This window comes from Corvus hawaiiensis, chromosome 4 (assembly GCF_020740725.1).
Source record: "Corvus hawaiiensis isolate bCorHaw1 chromosome 4, bCorHaw1.pri.cur, whole genome shotgun sequence".
In the NCBI taxonomy this organism is placed as follows: domain Eukaryota; kingdom Metazoa; phylum Chordata; class Aves; order Passeriformes; family Corvidae; genus Corvus; species Corvus hawaiiensis.
The window spans coordinates 23402463-23420823 of record NC_063216.1 but is presented as its reverse complement, the minus strand read 5'-3'; the positions used below and the strand labels follow the sequence as shown (position 1 = coordinate 23420823).

Sequence of the window (18361 nt, the reverse complement as noted above, 5' to 3'; positions counted from 1 at the left end):
TAAGTAAATAACCCTTGCAAGTCACACTGTTAGAAAAGATTGCTTCTACTCTCCCCTTGAGCAGAATGTCTCGTATCTTGGCTCCATATCACCATGGATCACAGCAGGATACCAGAGGAAAGAATTTCTCACCTTCCAAGTCAGTTACTTCTTATGATAAATGCATTTGCAAGCTGCAGTGTAAAACTTAGTTAAAATTATAGCTGTTTTCACTTTGTAAGTTTGTGAAGTTCCAGGATTTCTGGCCTGTATTAATGTCCTAACAAAATGTGGTTTATTTGTTCAGATTTCTGTTTTAGTGGAATCTGAAGTGTTCTATAGGTCTTTGGAGATTTAATTTGTTTTGTTTATATTGATATAATTAACTGTCATTCTTGACTTAAGATACTTGTTAGAAGCATGTAAGGTGTTTTGGGTTTGGTTTTTTTTGCTGTTCCAAAGCGAAAGGAAAAACACAGCCTCCACCACAAATCCCAGCATGTCATCTCATCAAGGGATATCTGTATGAAGTTCTTGCTGGTTATTCTGTAGCACCTTTTATCTGTGCACCTGCAATAGGTGAAAAGGAGATGAGAGAGAGGGAGAGAAGGTAGTTGGTCCTAAATTGGTGGGAGTCAGCTACCGCAAAGATGCCAAGTTCATTATGCATAAATCCTGCCCTGGTTCATCAAGACAAATGGGTGAAGTAAACGTCAGTCAGGCTGACACAAGTGATGTGGCTTTCCAGGAAAAAGCATGACTAGGACTGCAAAAAACTAAAGAAATTAAACAACAGTACAAAAATCCTAAAGTTAATGTAACTACTAAGAGGAGCAGGACCTAGAACTGCAAATGCAATGCCCCCAAGTATGGCTCCAGTGAAAGAAGAGGCTAAGCAGGACAGAGGATTATATGAGATTAGGGAAATTTTTCCACACCTTCTGGAAAACAGCAGACCAAACTAGAGGATGAACTGTAACATAACAGGTAACCGCCTCACAGCTCCTCTTTCAATGCTGGTTACTGTTTAACAACGGGACTTTAATTTGGAGGTGTCTGGTGGAACGTGTGAAATCGCAAGGGAATAGGGAATATGTGATCGAATGTGACAGTTCTTAAATTGGCCCAGGAAGCGGGGAAGTAACATAAATACCAGTTTGGTCTCAAAAGACACAGAAACTGGGGAACAAGAACCCAAACACAAGACAAGGAGATTATTTTCGTGAACTGAACTCTGGGAACTGCAGCAGGAAATCGTGTTAGCCGAGACAGTGAATGAGTTAGCAGTTGCAGTGTATTTCATTATGGATGACATCTTAGAAATGTGAGAGAAGTTGTCTCACGCTTTAGTCTGGAAAGTTACCTTTGGATCTTGGTGAAACAAATTATCTACAGGCAATCTGAAATGTACCAAAGGTAGCCTTACGTCCTCTGTTACTAGAGGCACTGTTAGGACAACAATGAAATGTGATATCTTTAGGTGAAGATGATAGGCAGGGTCTGAAATGTATTTTGTAATAAGTATTTCAAGGGTCTTAACTGCCAAAACACCCAGAGAATCTGAAGGAGAGATGGATTCCTGTTCACTTACTGAGGTCTAGCTTATTAATAGAAAAAGCAAACCACATTTTGCAAACAGAAAGAGTACGTGACTGCACGCTCCAATGCCAAACATACGTGCACACAACTGCTTACACTGAAGTCATATTGGAATGACATGGGGGTTTTTAAGCTTTTGGTGGCTATTGTTTAACCTGCACTGCAGATTTGCAGGAGAGGTTGGGAAGGACAAGAGGGAGTGAGAGAGATGGCAGCAATGAAGTACCTGACATGGCACGTATCCACAAATGGTGGGTATGTAATTATAACAAGAGGCTAGAGTGCTCTTTTGAGCTGAGCTGTTTTCAGGGACTGGCAACTAGCAAAGAAAAACGTTACGTCCTAATGGGTTCTGGTTTTAGTAAATTAAAAGGAGTATCAAAGACATTCTTCCACCTATCAGCATTTTCATGTAGCAGAAGCAATCCTCAGGCCCTGATTTTTTTTATTTGCTCAGATAAAAGGGAAAAAATATGGTGTTATGCAAGTTTTTCTGCATTCAGTTTTCTGTTAGATGTTTCAAAAACTATGGGGTGTGTGTGGTTTTGTCCTACTGTGGTCTTCTTTTTGCAATGTTTAACATCTTTGCATGGGATTTTATAGCTTAGATTTTTAAGTTTGATTTAAGATTTATGTTGTAAACACCCATGAAATATTCTGTAAAACATCTCTCCACTGTACAAATTGAAAGAAAATTATATCGTACTGACTGAGACTTTTAGAATGAAAGTATAGGTCTTGTGCTAGAAGGCCTGAAATACTCATCATCATTGATTGCCTTTGATAAAAGGGCATCTGTGGACTTTTTGACCCTGAAGATGCCTAATGTAAAACCAAGTGTTTTTTTTTGAGATTTCACGCCCTCCCCTTACTCGTTGTGTCTATATTGAGCCACATCTTCAGCTGATGTGATTTCAGCTTTCCTTATTTCCATTGCCAAGGACTTGCCATGCTTTATTTTCCTTTGCTCTCTGAGTGATATTACGATGTGATGTGCACTGTGTGAGGTACAGGTATAGCTTACTGTTTTACTTCTCTTATGTCAGCAAAATGAATTCTTCGCTCCTTCCATCCATCTCTGGGAGTGAGCCATTTCTGTTGCAATCGATGTGCTCTGGATGAACTGATAGCCTGTTTAATTGTGAGTCCAACTGCAAAATACGTGAGCCCAGCTCTAATCTGTGGTGGGATCTTTTCCCAGCTGTCACTGGTGCTCCTTAGTGACGGTGTGCCCTGGGAGCCAAAAGGGCCATCCATGTCCTGGGATGGATCCAGCACAGCATCTCTGGCCAGTCAAGGGAGATGATTGTTCTGCTCTGCGCTGCTGCAGCCTCACCTTGAGTCCTGTGTGCAGTTTTGGGTGCCACAATATAACAAAGGATTTAAAACTATTAGAAAGCATCCAAAGGAGGGCCATTAATATGGTGAAGGTCCTTGAGGGGAAGCCATACGAGGAGCAGCTGAAGTCATTCGGTAGGTTCAGCCTGGAGGAGACTGAGAGGAGACCTCATAGCACTCTACACCTGCTTCCTGGGAGAAAGCAGAGAAGCAGGCACTGGCTTCTCTCTGGTGACCAGTGACGGGACCCGAGGGAATGGTCCAAAGCTGTGTCAGGGGAGGTTTGAGCAGGATATTAGGAAAAGGTTCTTCCCCCAGAAGGTGGTTATACAGCAGAACAGGCTTCCCAGGGGAAGTGGTCACAGCACCAAGCCCGACAGAGCTAGAGAAGTGTTTGGACAACGTTCCCAAGCACATGGTGTGACTTTTGAGGTTGTCCTGTGTAGGGTCCCCCTCCCAGCTCAGTATATTCTGTGGTTCTATGACTGCTGGACTCACCCCTGCTTCTGAGGAGAGCAGGGCTCAGGAGAAACCCTGTGGTGAAAAGGTCTCCCTGTCCTTACGTCTGCAATCCCCTGGAGCAACAGTAATGCTGCCTGGATGTCCTGTCACCTAGCTCTGCCCTCATTGCTGCGCTTTCTACCTTACCGCTGGGACGTTTGTTACTGTTTCAGCTCTCAAAACTCCGTGCACAGCCTGTGGGAAGAGCCCAGGCACCACTCAGCCTGCCCTAAGGGCTGAGGGACGGGACTACCAGCTTCCCGACCTCGCTGTGCCGTGGGGAGAGCGCAGTCAGGAAGCAGCGGATCCTGAGGCCGCGCCGCCCGCGGAGCAGACACCGGGATCCACCAGGGCACCTCCAGACGCCTCGGCGGGGCGGGGCGGGGCAGGGCGGGGCAGGCGGGAGGCGCCGGGCGGAGCTGCGGCCGCCCCGCCCCTCACGGCTCCCGCGGGGCGCGCCCCTGGCCCCGCCCCTCCGTTCCCCACCGCCCCGGCGGAGGGGGCGGGCCAGGCGCGCCCCCGCGCAGACGCGGACGCGGCCGGGAGCGCGCAGGTGGCGGGCGGGCCGGCTGTGCGCGCCGCCGCGGGTCGGGCTCCGCCGGGGGCAGCGCGTCGCCGGCGGGCGGGGAGCGAGCGGGTGCCGGGTCCGGGCTGCCGCCACCGCCGCCTTCTCACACGTGAAGGGCCGTAGCCGCCCCGCCGAGGAGCCCCGCTGTCCTGCAGTGCGGGGGCTTCCCCTCCGCCTGCCCTCGGGGCACCGCGCCGCACCGCTCGCCCCCGCACCGCCGCTCCTGGGAGGTGCCGCGGCGCTGCCCCCGTGAACGCTCCCCACGGGGTGGGCGTGGGGAAGGGTGGGTGCTGCGGCGGCCTCCCGTCCCCGGGCGTCCCAGCCCCGCCGGCGGTGGATGCACCCGGGAGGAGCCGCCGAACCCGCCCAGCCCTTCCAGCCCCCCGCGGGGGGGACCCGGGGGCCGCCGCGATGACTTGACGCCGGGCCGGGCCGTGCCGTGCCATGGAGGGGATGACACGCTTCGTGGTGGCCGCGGCGCGGTGGCGGCCGGCGCTGCCCGCCCTGCTGCCGCTGCTGCTCGCCGTGCCGGCGCTGCGGGGCTCGCCCGCCGCAGGTAAGGGAACAAAGGGGGCCCGAGGGGCAGGTGTGCGGGGCCCGGGCCGTGCCGGGAGCGGGGCGGTGCGGGGGGCGGCAGCGCCGGTAACAATGCGGCAGTGCCGGCGGGCGGGGGCCGGGGGCCGGCGCGGCGCGGCCGGGGAGCTCCGCCAGAAAAGGCGCGCATTGTTCGCAGCCAGACCGCGAACGCTCCTGTGCGGGGCCGTGGCAGCCCCCAGGCGCCGGGGCTGGGACCCGACCCGGGGAAGCGAAGGAGAGAAGCGGTGCGGGGACAAAGGGGACACCCGGCGTTTCGGGCGTGTGGGGTGTCCTGTGCCAGTGGTCGCCCGGAGTTGTGGCTTCAGCGCCCGGGGCGTTTGGAGGTGCTCCGTGTCGGGCGGCGGTAGCACCTGCGGGGTGCATGCGGGGTAGCCTGGCTCTCCTAAACCTTTCGAGTGAGGAGGCGTCGGAGCCTCTCGAAACGCCCAGTACGACTTACCAAGCACCGCCGTGGCATGACTTGGGTGTGGAGAGAACGGTTCGGGCTCCAGAGGGTGGTGTATTCAGTAGGTGTTTTGGAAAAGCCATGTGACTGCTTTTTTTTCCTCTCCTCTTTTCTCTTGTGGCTCTAGGTATCAAAATTAGTCTGTAGTTAAGCAGATAGTTTAATCACAAAGATGTCTCATTTGGTTCTGGTCCCATAGCACTTCTTGGGTTATCTTTAATACTTAAAAAAAAATTGTAACAACTACAATTTCATGAAAAGATAGTTTTGCTGTGACTAGGTTTTCTTTTTGGTAGATAACGGGTATAAAGTAATACATTTTTATCAACAGCAGTAAGTTGTTGATAAGTGGCAAGAAGTGATAAGAACCTGCAGTAACCTGTTTCATGAAGTGGACTAACTAGTGTTGACTCTTTTGTTCAAACACAAGAATTGTGATTATTGTTGGGTGCTTAAGAACCTTGGTGTTATAAAACATGCTTATCTCTTTATAATAATCCTTTATTCCACTTCAGAAAGTAGTTCGTGTTTTGGAGGTGACTAGTTAGCTTTTCAGGGAAGTTACATTCTCCTCCAGCTCCCTTCTAGCCTGCAAGAGGTGTTCCATTCCAGGCTGCATGAAAATTGATAGTTCATAGTAAACTTCAGCGATTTTTTTTTTTTTTCTTAAATAGATCAGGCATTGCATACAAGTAGAAGGCAAAGCAGTAGGCTCATAAATTGGAAATCTGCTTGTGCTTTTTTGCCTTGTAGAATGGCTGGGTTTTTTTTCTGTATTTTCATAGTAAGTCAGTGAAGGCTTTTGTTTATTTCTCTAATACATAGTAGCTTTTAATTAAACATGGCTGTGAATTTCTGTAAACATTTGTGTGATTATTGTGCATTCTTGTATAACTTAAAAACAGCAGTAGAAATATTATGTAACTCAGCCAGCGTTTGAGCTGCTGGAATAGAGTACTGAGAGACAACAGATCTTGCCCAAAGCGATGCTTTCCTGCTCAGTCTAGGACAGGAGCCTTTAAGCTGTTTTGATTTGAGAGTCCTCTATGTTTTCAGTTTCCACTGGGCATGTGAATCATGTGCAATGAACTTGAGGATACTAAGAGTAAATTTGCTCTTCAGAGGACGCTTTTTTGTAGGCATCTCAGAAATGGTCCATTGATTGCAGATATTTAAAGTCTGCAGGTTGAAGAGAACAAGACTGTTTTGTTCCTTTTCATTTAGTGAAATGCTTTATTTAAAAGTGTGACAGGAGTCTGATTTCTCTGTCTGGGGCCCATAAGGTTTAGAAAACACAGTCTTTATCGTAATGCTTTCTTTAGTCTTGACATGTTTTGATGGTGTAAATGGGTGCTGAGAATCAGAAGAGCTGTATACTGACCAAATGCAGCAGGTTTGGACAGCATTCACTTAACTGATCAACATATTTACAACTCTTGTAAATCTCTCTAGGGTGCAGTTCATTTGCCATATGTCTTCAGTGCCATATGGTCTTGACCAGTCCAGGGACAGCAAGAGCAAACTGCTACAGCTCTGGGTTACACAGAAGAAGCATACAGTAAGAATGGAGTGGCCACTTACTTGCAGTTGAAATAGCAAAGTCAATACTTAAGAAAGTTTAGTAGTTAAACAACTTGGGTTTTGGAATGCTTGATCCAGCTCCCACAAAAGTCACATGGCGCTGAATCAGGACTTCAGCTTCCCCAGTTAAGCAGATGCTGAACTCTTAGTATGTGGTTGGACTGCCAATGTGCTAAAGGTAGGTCTGCATTTGAGCACCTCAGTGAAGCAGGGCCTTGACTAGGCTCTTTGAATGTCTCGCTGCTCAGCACAGGCTGTGTTTTTGCTTTTGTTCCATTGCACAATCTGTACAACTCCTGCACTGACAATCAGGAGGATTTATCTTGTCTCACTGTGCTGTTTGCATGAGAGGGAGGAGAACTCTGTGTTGGACTCTGAAAAGACTGCAGTGAGTCTCCTCAGAGACTCAGGGACCAAAGGCAAGTTGTGGAGGTCAAGCAAGGAATCAGATGTAGCTGTCTTATGGGACGGTTGCAGGATATTGTTTATTCAACTTAATTGCATTAGTCTGTTGCAAACACTTGAGTTGGCATCGTGTCTCTTGTGGCCAGTTCATCTTGTCAAGCTTGCTTCCAGTTCATTTTCACAGAAGACTCATATGGTTGGAGGATTCTCTTTATGATTGCTTTCTATGCTGTGCTAGCTTTATTTATGTCAGCCTCGTGTCTACAAGCTACACTTGTAGTCATGCCAGAAGAAATGTGTTTTTTGTTTGCATGTTCTTTCAAGAAGTAAGAATGCTAAACAAGCTAGTGGACAGTGCAGCTTTTTGTTCGGTGGTGTCTGTTTTGTGAGTGTTTTTTGTGAAGCAAGGTCTTAGACTTTGCAGGCAGGGCTGGGACTTGAAATACAGCATGACTTCAGCAAAGCAGGCTTTAACAGCTTTGACCTACCTTGGGTAATAGATTTCAGGAACTAGGCACATTACAGAACAGTGACTCTTGTTGTAGCACAGATCTTTTCCAAGAAGTCTTGGGAAGCTGGGGATTGTGGTAAATGGCAGGTTCTGACATCCCTGTTCTTGCTTGTCAGTTCAGAATGTGTGTGTGTGGGGGAGTTGCTTGGGAGAGAAGTGAGGCAGAACAGACTTCTTAATAATACAGTCTCACTTCAGCTGTGGGAGACATGGCTTTCCTTCATTTGAAAGTAGATCTGCTTGTGGCTGATCTCCTAAACTACCAGTGAGTCTCCAGCTTTACCCATTGTGGCAGACAGTATGAATAACACTGGTTGTGTAAGAGTTATTATGGATGATGTCCTTAAGTACCAGTGTGTGTCTCCAGCCTGGCCCATTGTGGCATACAGCACGATGAATGCTAATTGCATAAGAGTTATTAAATAAAGTATGTCCTGGGAACCTGGGTATAAGGAACAAGCCGCAAGGAAATGGTTATCTTTTAAATTTTGTCTTAGAATCACATAGTTTAGTAAAATGGTAGCGGTAATAAACTTAATTATGCAGACTTAATTTCTATTTTGGCTCACGTATATGAATCCCATTCTCATGGAGTCCTTGTAAGTATGGACAGTTTTTTTGCCCTGCAGTTACCTGATATGATGCCTTTCTATCTCTTGAAAAGTCATATATTTCTATGCTTTTCTGTAGTGATTGCCAAACACACATGAGCTCAATAACAACTTTGAGTGACACTCCCTGTATATACTGTGTATATATACTGTGTTTTCAGCTGTTGATGTTACTGGGGACAGCTGTTTTGGAAGACTAAGGGAAAACCTTTTATAAGAGCAATGCATTAGTGGTCTGTTTTTCCTAGCACATGAGACTGGGGGGAAAAAGATAAAATTGACCATCAGTACTCACATCACTCATTCATTAATGTAATTAATGGCATGTGGAATGCCCAGTAAATATTGGAAAATGGTAAACAGGCCTGATTGTGCTGGATCTTACTAAAGCTGTAAGATGTGTCTAAGAAATATTTCTGTTTTGCGGTGGAGTTGAGAACAAACTTAAATATTTCAGTTGAGATTTTGTAAAGTGTGCATTTAGCTATGGGCTGAAGCTTTTTCTTCTTTGCAAAATATCAGTTGAAAGAGTTCAGCAACTTCTGATGTTGAGGCAAGAGGAAAACAATGGCTTCTGCTTTGAGTTCTGCCAGCTTCTTTTCTGAACAACTTTAATACCCGTATGCTTTGGAGCATGCAGTTAAACTTTGGTGGATTGTGTCTGCTCTGAAGGGGATATTTTATCCACTCCTGCTTTGAAAGTGATTTTTCCGCTTCAAAAGCTGGTAATGACTGAATGTAGGTAGACATGGCTACAATAGAGAAGATGACATTTTTTTTGTCAGCTGAAGCTTGAATAAGGCCTGTTCTCATGGGACCTCACCTGGTCCCATGTCAGTACTGACCAGGAGTATATGTATCACCTGGGTAGATGTACTCAGCATGCTTCCCATAGCCCAAAATGTTATGTGAAAGATTGGACTTTGCTGTGAAAGTCTATCTGAACTGCTCCTGAAGTGGGACTTGGTTGAGCTTCAGGACTGAGAACTGGGCACCTGCCTGCCTTGTGTTTAAGGACATGTCTCTGCTTTGTAATGCTTTACTTTCTTTAGGGCATCTTTGGCATCTGCCTTCTGGTGCACTGTTGTCTGGTGGTCTTTGACTGCATTAGGCCCAAGAGGGCAAACAGAAAGAAGGCTTTAGAGGGAGCCAACATGGGGCTTAGGTTTAGTTTGGAGTAAGGGTCTAAGGATCTTTCCAGTCACTCTTCTGCTTGCTGATGAGATGTGTCCAGAAACCTGGAAGCTGTAGGAGTAGGAGGGGAAGAGACACAAATCCAAGAAGGTTTGTCAGATGAAAGAAAGTGGAGCTGGCAGGGCACAAAGACTAGGGGGCAAGACAGTAGGTCAGGGGTGTAAAATAGGTCTGTAGATGAGGGAAAGTGCAATGCAGAATTTAATCCTAGATGAAGCAAGCAATGCAGTCTGGTAGTAGGATAAGCATACTGGGAAACACAGATGGACTCAGTTTAAAAAAGGAAAATAAACATCAAAAAATAGTGTTGAAAGGATGAATCAGAAGTGGGGAAGACAAGGGACTGGGACAAGACTGGAGGAGATGTGCCAAAAGCATCAAGCTTGCAGTTTAGGAATGGGAAAATGTGTGCCTGCTGCTCTGGGACACTTCCTTCAGAATCTGGCACAGGATTCAGGGCTTCAGAGTGTTGGTCCTTTTCTCCTCTTAGCCAGAAGCATGATAATCTGCTGCTGCTCCTTGGAATGTTTCATGAATGTGCATGAATCAGACTTGTGACAGAAGTGTTTTTCTAAGTTTGTTTTAAGAACTGGAAAAATTCCTCCACAAAAGTTGTAGCGGCATATGAAAACTGCAAAGGCAAAAATCAGCAAGTTGGAAATATTGACATTAAAATAACCTGTTAACCTGTACAAGTTTAAACTTCTGTACCTGTAAGCTGCTGTACAGCTGTGCTCACATGGTCACAAAGCATGTATCCATATAGACGATATTTATAGCTATAGAGGCACCTGCACATAACTCTGCACATACACCTACACGCAGACAGGACCATCATTCTGCTCAGTGACTGATTCTGCTCTGGGGAAAAATGGCAATCGGATAGCAAATGAAGAAGTTATCTGCAGGATTTTGCTCCATCTGTAGCAGGTGTTTGAAGGTGTGACATGAAGGGAGGGACAGGGAAGTTTGAATAAAGGTTTCACTGTTAATGTAATTAGATGCTGTCCTAGACAATGGAGTTGTGTTGCTGTTGCAGAGTTTCAGTGATGCTCAAGTTGCTTAAACCAAGCTTCCCACAGGTGGTCACTAGCTGTGTGTGTTCCTCATTTACTGGATGTCAGACCTCTGGGATCTGCGTTGCAGAAATGCTGAGTGCTTCCAGCTGCCAAAGAAATCAAGGGAAGCTGTTCTTAAATAGATGTTGTGTCTGAAATTCTAAATACTAATTAATGTTTCAAATTAGGCTCTCAGAATTTGACCTTGTTTCTTAGTTTCACCATTTGTAAAACATGATTTCTCAGATGCAGATCGTCATTTGATTTTCAAGATACTAAGGAATGTCCAGATGCAATAACGGTGAGCAAAAAAGTTGATCAGAAAGCCAGACTTTTGTCTTGAGAACAGTAAAGGTCCAGTAGATGATAAACCAGTCTGCAGAACTCGACTCTACAGAAAAGAAGTGTAAGAAATAAATAAACTAGTTGTAAGCAAATAGAAGGTAACAGGTGGTGGTGTAACACGATGAATTTACTGTATTAAGACGTTTTTAGTGCGTTAATTAGCCTTAGAGATGGGAAGATGTACTATGCTGTATCAAAGTGCAGTAGGATTTTGATGTTGTTTTGTTTTTTTTTTTTTTAATAGCTCAAATGTTGTTAAAAAGAAATCATGGTTACTAATGTTTGCTCAATTTCAGTTTTAGCAGTTTCAGCCTACATCCCCTGCCTGTTTGCTCTTCATGTGCAGACTTATTTTCAAATCTTTTTAGTCCTTTTCTATTCTCCCCTCTGATTTAGAGAGGCTTCTCTTCTATGAATTAATACCCTGTATAGAATTTTGAATTGGCTTTAGCTGTCTGGACAAGACAGCATGTCAGGTCTTGTGGTTTGAAATAGACAAAAGGTTAAAATTCATCATCAGGTAAGGGAAGAGGAGGGAGGCATGGTGGGAACATAGTAAATCAAGGGCCTGAAATCCATGCTTTTCAGTAAGGAACATGCATACTAGTGTCATACTGAAGGACTTGAAAATCTGCATAACTGCAGGGTGGGGACTAGACAATGTAATAGTGTTGTATTAAAGACCTGGTGTTTATCAGGGATCGAAGACAGAATGGGATTCAACAGGATCACAGTGGTGGTGGACCTTGTGAACACATTGGTTTTGAACTTGGGCATATCCTGTGTAATACCTTGTTTTCTTCAGTAGTTGAAGAGCTGGAATGCTGTAAAAGTAAAAGGCCTTGTCCTTCAAGGAAGGCTATTGGAGACATTTCAGATTGCAGAATTATTGGGACTGTCTAATCTAGAAAAAAACCCAGATGGACAGGACTTTATTCAAACATAAAAGATTAAACATAAAGAGAAGTGTAATAAATAACTATTTATTTAGGTTTAGGTTGAGAAAAAAAGAAAACTCGAAATTCAAGTGCACAAGACAGGTTTTCTAACTGGTGATCTTTTTAACAGTGGGGATAATGAAACCCTGAGTTGCATGGTTTGAGGCAATAATGTAATGTGTCACTGGAGCTGACAGATGAGCTTGTATAATCTGACAGAAGAAGATTGCAACAGTGATATGAAATACTTTGCAGTTCTGTTTTTGTGAGATGCTATGAATAATAAATAATGTAATTTATGTGCAGACTGCAGCATTGGGACTAATACTGCTCATGACTGAGAACTTTGGTGTACTGATCGAGTGAAGAAACAGTCTGTGGTTTTTATGTTGGTTGATTTTTAGGCTTAACATTTTTTAAGGTTTCAGAGAACATTTTGTAATCTTATGATAGTGACTTTATCCATGGTAGTAACAGGCAGGATGAACACACTAACTTTGTAAATTGCTCTCCATGCAAGTTCTGTTTGTGAAGCATTTTATGATGCTGCATAGGTTATCACTGAGACAACAGGTACAAGTAAGTGGTGTGGATCTGAGTCTGCACATCTTTATTCATCAACTGAATTATTGCTAGCATTTTTATATCTCACAGGTGGGATAGAGAGAGGCAGTATTGTGCTCAAAACACTTTATTGCTATTTCTATGAAATGTATAGTTGGGGAAGCTGGGAACTGTTTCATCTTGGCACACAGTGTAGGATTTGCCCTTGTCCTTAGGAAAGGGAGTGATGGTGCAAGCAAGAGGTCCTAAGTGATGCAAGATAATTGGGAGACTGGGCAGATAAATGGCACCAGATCAAATCTTTCAGTTGCCATGCTGTGTGTGCTGCCGGCTGTGGGTCTGTGTCAAAGGGAGAAGGCAAAGCTTTGGTTCTTCAGTAGCTGAGAGACAATGGGTGTCCCACCTGGTGTCCTGGCTGGAGCAGCAACTGCTGGGAGAGCAGCAGGGGTGTCCTGGCCAGAGCTGTGAGCTTGCTGGGCTTGTCTGAGGTGTGTGTAGTTCTCAGCTCTGCAAGGAGTGTGTCCTGACGAAGCTTTTCTGGATGGTTAAGGCAGCGTGGAGCTGTCTTTGTGCCCTCTGTCTGAAATTGGTTGGTGTGGCAGGGTGAGAGCAAGGAGGGGTAGGAACTTTGGTCAGGAGGATACTGACATAAGGAAAAGAAAGGTAACACTGGGGCTGGAGCTGTGGTAAGAGTGGGTGAAATTGGAAATGTAGATTAGGGTATTGATGATGGAAAGCTGAGTTGGGAAGTCTTGTGGTAAGAGGAGGGCTGCTTGATGTTGCAGAGTAGGAGGGGTTTTCATGGCTGCCCTGAATACTTCAGCACTTGCCTTAAAGCTGTGCAGAAGGGCACTTTCTTAATTGGTAGCTGGTCTCAGTTTTAATAGAAAACTCTCAGATGCCTGCTAAGATATATTTGAGAACTGTAAATGCATCTGAAAATAAATGGTCACGTAGTACAGGTAAAGATCTTTTTTCTTAAATAGAATTGATACGATGTACAGGTGTTGTTTTCAGCCTCTTTATTCTTAATTCGCACCCTATTGGACTAAACTCCTTATTGAATCTTTTGATACTAAATAAGAAAATGAAACTGATATGATGTCTTACAAGAAAGAAGGATCTCTTTTTTTTACTCCCCAGCCAGTAGTGTATTGAACTAGTTTGTGGAGAATCTCTAAGCAGTTCTTCCCTCATTTAAATGCAGTTGTTTGATGCTGCAGTGGTGGAGGGAGCGTTTATTCTTCCAGTTGGGTGTGAACTTGATTAGATGTTGAGCCTGTCTCACCTTTTCCTGTGGCCCGTAATTCTCTTGTAAATAAATTCCACCTGATGTATGCAGATAGCAGTGAGCATTGCTCAACCACAAAGCCACAACGATACAGTTGAGACAGAGCTCCAAGCATTTGTGTAGCAGACCCCTCTGGGCTAGTATCAGGTTACTTTTGAATGGGAGACAGGCGGTTGTTTGTCAGCTACACTGGATTCTGGTTGGGTAACTTCTCCAGTGGTGTCTGTATTTAAAACTGAAGCTGCTGCTAAATTGGGATTAACTTGTGTGATATATTACGATAGAAATTGCACGTCACAGAACAAAATCCTGATCTAGAGCAGAAGTCTGGTTTGAAGATGTTTTCAATTAAAATCTGTCAGTGACCTTACTTCCCGTGCTTATGGCGAAAGATGAAATAGATTTGGGCTTCCAGCCACTGACATTAAATTTTTAGAAGATGTAATTTGTTCCATTCTGAAAGAACAAAAAAAAAAAAAAAGTTTTCCTTTGTCTTTCCAGAGTGCATGTGCTTTTTATAGTAACTTGGTTAAAAAAATTATGTAAGTGCTTATCAACTTTGATTAGCATCAAAGTTTTCTGAAGAAATATTTTATCCAATATTAATACAAGCAAGGAAGTTTCAAGAAAATAAGTTGTATTAGTCTGTTTACTTTGTTTGCCTCTGTGAGTAGTTACTTTGTTGCTTCTACCACAGCCATGTTCTTAAAACTGTGAAATTTGTCAGAAGGATTAGGAAAGCTGAGGAATGTGAAATGAAAGTAAATCCAGTTTCTTTTCTTTTTGAATTGACTGGATTCCAAGCAGACGGTGTCACTTGGAGGTATAATCTTCTTAAAATCCTGGGAGTATTAGAAACTTAGAAACAAAACTGAATATAGTTTCTGTACTAACGTATTCTTATGATTCTTTAGTATTTACTGCTGCTAGTTACCATGTGTAAAGTTTTAGCAGAGAAGTCAGGTAGAGATAGTTCTAGAAACCTTAAAGACGTTCTTTCAGATTGTTTTTTTAAATAACACTCAAATGATGGTGTTTTGATGTACTTTTTAATGAGTCAAAGCCATCATTGAAACATGCTACTGATGTGTGAAATTGCACTGACAATTTAGAATGGTTGTATTATTTTATATTTGGAAATAAAACTCAGCCCTTGAAGAGCAGAATGCAGCCTTATGTTGGATCATATATTCAGTAAAAACATCTATGGGACTTAGTATCTTAATACTTCAGAAATATTCTCCAGTACTTTCCTTCATTCCTATAAATAGCATCAACCTTAGAGGCCACATCTAAAACTTGTTCTCTGTAAATATGATGTTAAATAGCTTTATAGGTATTTTCAAAAGCAGAGATATGTATTTTACATCTTCCAAATGCAGGTGCAAGAGTTAATATGCTTTATGAAGCTGAGTATCATGAATTGAGTGAATAATTATAGCTCCTACTTCCATTTCTCATAATCAGAAATTACATTTCTGATGAATTAGTGGACTTGGGGTCTGTGAAAGTGTATTTTGAGATTTGATGCTTTTAGTTTTGAGAGAGCTGGAAAAATTGAGACTATTACCAGCAGAATGAAAGTAATGAATTAAATAAAATAGCAGCTATTTGTATTCTTCAGAGTGTTTAAGGTCAATTCTTGTGGATGGAATTATTTGCAGGACAGGTGAAAAGCACAGGTGGATGTTAAATATAGTTTGTCATAGACAGGGAAAGCAACCACCCAAAGCAGCAGGTGTTTGTGAAACACTCATATAGGCTCAGGCACGTAGTACTGGGTTGTCCTCATAATGCATTAACATGTGTGTGTTTTGGTTTGTTTGTTTTTGGGGGGTTTTACCCCTCCCTTGAGAGATAAGGGAAATATTAAATCAGGTAGTTTATTTTCATGATTGAACAGTGCATAAAGGTTGAAGACTATCTGTGTTAGTTTGGCTGTATGAACTCTCCCAAAGTTTAACTGGAACCACGGTCTCAAATTCTGTTTCTATTGTGCTCACCTTGGGAGCTACATCATACAGTAACCTGATAGCAGTTTACTCTGGTAATTCTACAGTGCCTTCCTTAAGTTTCTTTTACTGCAGTGGGAAGGAGCATGAACACAGTCTGTCAGCAGGAAAGAACAGGGAGCCATGTGAAGTTCATGAGATGAGGAACCCCAATGACTAAAGCTCCCTTTGAACTGTCTCTAAAACCTGCAATGTATTCATTGTGCTAACTTTAGTATGGTTCATCTTGCTTGGAAACTTTTTCAGGTCATAAGCTCGTTGATGCTTCCTGATTTGTTTCTGCAGTATAAGAGAAATGGCATTATTGCATCCTTCGTGACTTCTGGGATTGGATTCCTTACTGCTTCAAAACGGTTGAGGCAGGAATTTCATCCTGTCTCTTCCAGTCTAAAGAATGTAGAGCCTTTAAATTGGAGCTCCGTTGTCTCAAGTTAGGTGGAAAATTTTGAAGTAAAAGTTTTGTTTGAAACCTAAATATTTGAGAAGAACATTTGGGTTTGGTTGATTTTTCTGATTTGCTTTCATGAAGGAATATCAAAGCCAGTGGAATATGTTACTAACAATAAATGTTGTGCATGTCTCAAACTCCTGTTCACAGTCTCTTTGGGGAACAGGTGGGGTTTTTCCTAAATGTATAGGATTTTTTTTATATTGAGCAGTTGAAAAGGACATGCTAAGTGTATTTTATCTTTAATTAAACACTTATGTTCATGCAGAAATTGTTCAGTGGCTGTGTAATTAAGAGTAGCATGACTTGTGATGATGTAGTCTCTGATAATCATATTAATAGTCTGTTTGCCATCCAAAAAAATCTTGCAGGCTTCTTCATACTATTCTCTGTTGGTGTTTATGGAAAATGGCACATTTCTAAATAAAAACTATGCTTTGGTAAGTGGGCTGTTCATGAAGCAATCAATTTCTATTTTAAACAAGTAAACCCTCTAGATTTTCCTCTGGTTTTACACATTACAGCAGGTGTTATGTATATTTAATCAGAAGACACAGCAATAATAGTCAAAGCTAGTCTTTTGAGCTCAGTGTTGTTTCATATCAATGTTTTATGTTAGTCTGGAATGTTGAATTGTCATAATGTGTGCCTATTCAAATAGAGATACAAGACCAGTAGATTCTGCTACACAAACACAGTAGTATGGTTTCTTCTAACCAATATGGTAAACTTAAATTCCTTTTCTTCCTTTTTTTTTTCCCCCCCTCTTTTTGGAAGAAAATCCTTTAATGGGATTTTTTTGAGGAAACATTCCCCTCTTTACTTTCCTCAGTGCTTCTCTTGGAAGCGTCTCTTGCTTCTCAGGGAGTTCCATCTTACCTCTTACTGAAAACCAGAAAAAAATTACCTGATTCCATCTTGTGTTGGTTTTTGCATTCTGTATACTTCTTCCAAGCTCTGAACAGTAGAACTTGTTAGGCATGGGTGGGGTTTTTTCTTCTTGGGGAAGGGAATACTTGGAAAAAAGGGGAGGAGGAAGAAAGAGGAGTGTAGTCTCTTGCCAGACATGAATGATTGAATTTAAGATGTTTCTGTTACTTCTGTCTTAACTCGTCACATCAGGTTTTTTGTGTGGTTGTTATATAGGCTATATTTCTTTTAAAGTACTGTATTGGGACATTTTTACTGTTTTGGCTTTGTCTTTGCCCCTTTAAATGGGATAGTTCTTAAAACCCTGACTTAGAGCATAGTCATGCAAACAATTGTATTGGCACCTCCGAGTGCAGCAATGAGTATCAGGGGACAGAAGGGAGCGGCAAGAACCTTTCAAAACACAGCTGCCACTGACAGAATGGCACCACGGCTCTCTTTTACTCTGAAATGAATTTGTTAAGGAGCAACTGAATTTGAACTTGCTTGTTCTTAAATAGCCTCTCCTATTGAGAAATCTTTGTTTTAAGAGCGACTCCTTTCTCATTTGAACTTCATAACTTACTAGTAATTTTTACGAGTTGTTGGTCTTTCGGGAAGTTTTATCAGCTGAAGGGAAAGTGGATCTTTGTTCAACTCAGAGTACACAGTAAAATTTTTTCTTTAAGGAAACGTTCCTATAAATGATTGAATTAAAATATCTCCTTGGTCCTCAGTCATAATTGGTATAGCAAGTTCAAGCTCCATAAACTGTCTAGATAAAGATTTTTCCCCTTTCTAACTGACAGATATAGAGAATCACTGTTCTTGCTAATGCATTTTAGTACATCCTTTTTTACAGTTGATGCCTTCTGTTTTATGCCTGGCTTCAACACTTGCCCTAGCCTCAGAATTATTTACTGTTCAGTCCCCATGTGAACAGTTCCTTTCTTCACACTGTTTCTGCATGTGCTCTCCCTGTGTAGCCTCGCGGGCCCAGAGCTTTGCCAACATGCTCGGCTTCCTTCCATCTGCTTGCTTCCCTGAGTAACAGCACTGCTCCTACCTTGTGGTCCTGGAGGACTAGCTGGGCTACTGGCTAAACCAGTGCTGCTCTTGCATTTTTGGCTCTCTTCTATTTCTGTACACTCATTTATCAAACAGGAAACCACCTTGTAGTTACACCTATATTACTGTGTGCAAACCAGGCCATTGCTGGAAATTTGTTCTGGTCTAACGAGCCAAGCTTGTCAATAGGGCAGCAAACGCATGCCTGAATGTTCTGAGGTGAATCAATCGCATCTGTAGAGATCTCAGTGCTCTTAATTCGGCAAGCTAGGCTGTCCAGGACTATGTGAAAAGCAAGAAAATTTTGGGAGTGCAAATTTGGGTGACCCAATATGAAATGGTAAAGGTCTAGCAGCCGACTGAAATCAGGTTATAGAGTATTCTGTCATACATCATGCT

The 18361-nt window shown here is 43.1% G+C and overlaps 1 protein-coding gene across 4 annotated transcripts in view; it reads left to right on the top strand.

The window, feature by feature from the left end:
• Positions 1 to 4026: 4026 nt before the first annotated feature.
• The window catches only part of KIAA1549 (KIAA1549 ortholog), a 335592-nt gene continuing 321257 nt past the window's right edge, over positions 4027 to 18361 (top strand). For 2 of the 4 annotated variants that reach the window (XM_048300476.1, XM_048300475.1), the window contains exon 1: positions 4028 to 4541. In XM_048300476.1, coding sequence (XP_048156433.1) covers positions 4430 to 4541 — 112 coding nt within the window. In that variant the 5' untranslated portion in view covers positions 4028 to 4429. Of the gene's footprint in view, positions 4542 to 18361 lie in introns of all 4 variants that reach the window. The other 2 variants (XM_048300477.1, XM_048300478.1) reach the window with 2 other exon arrangements.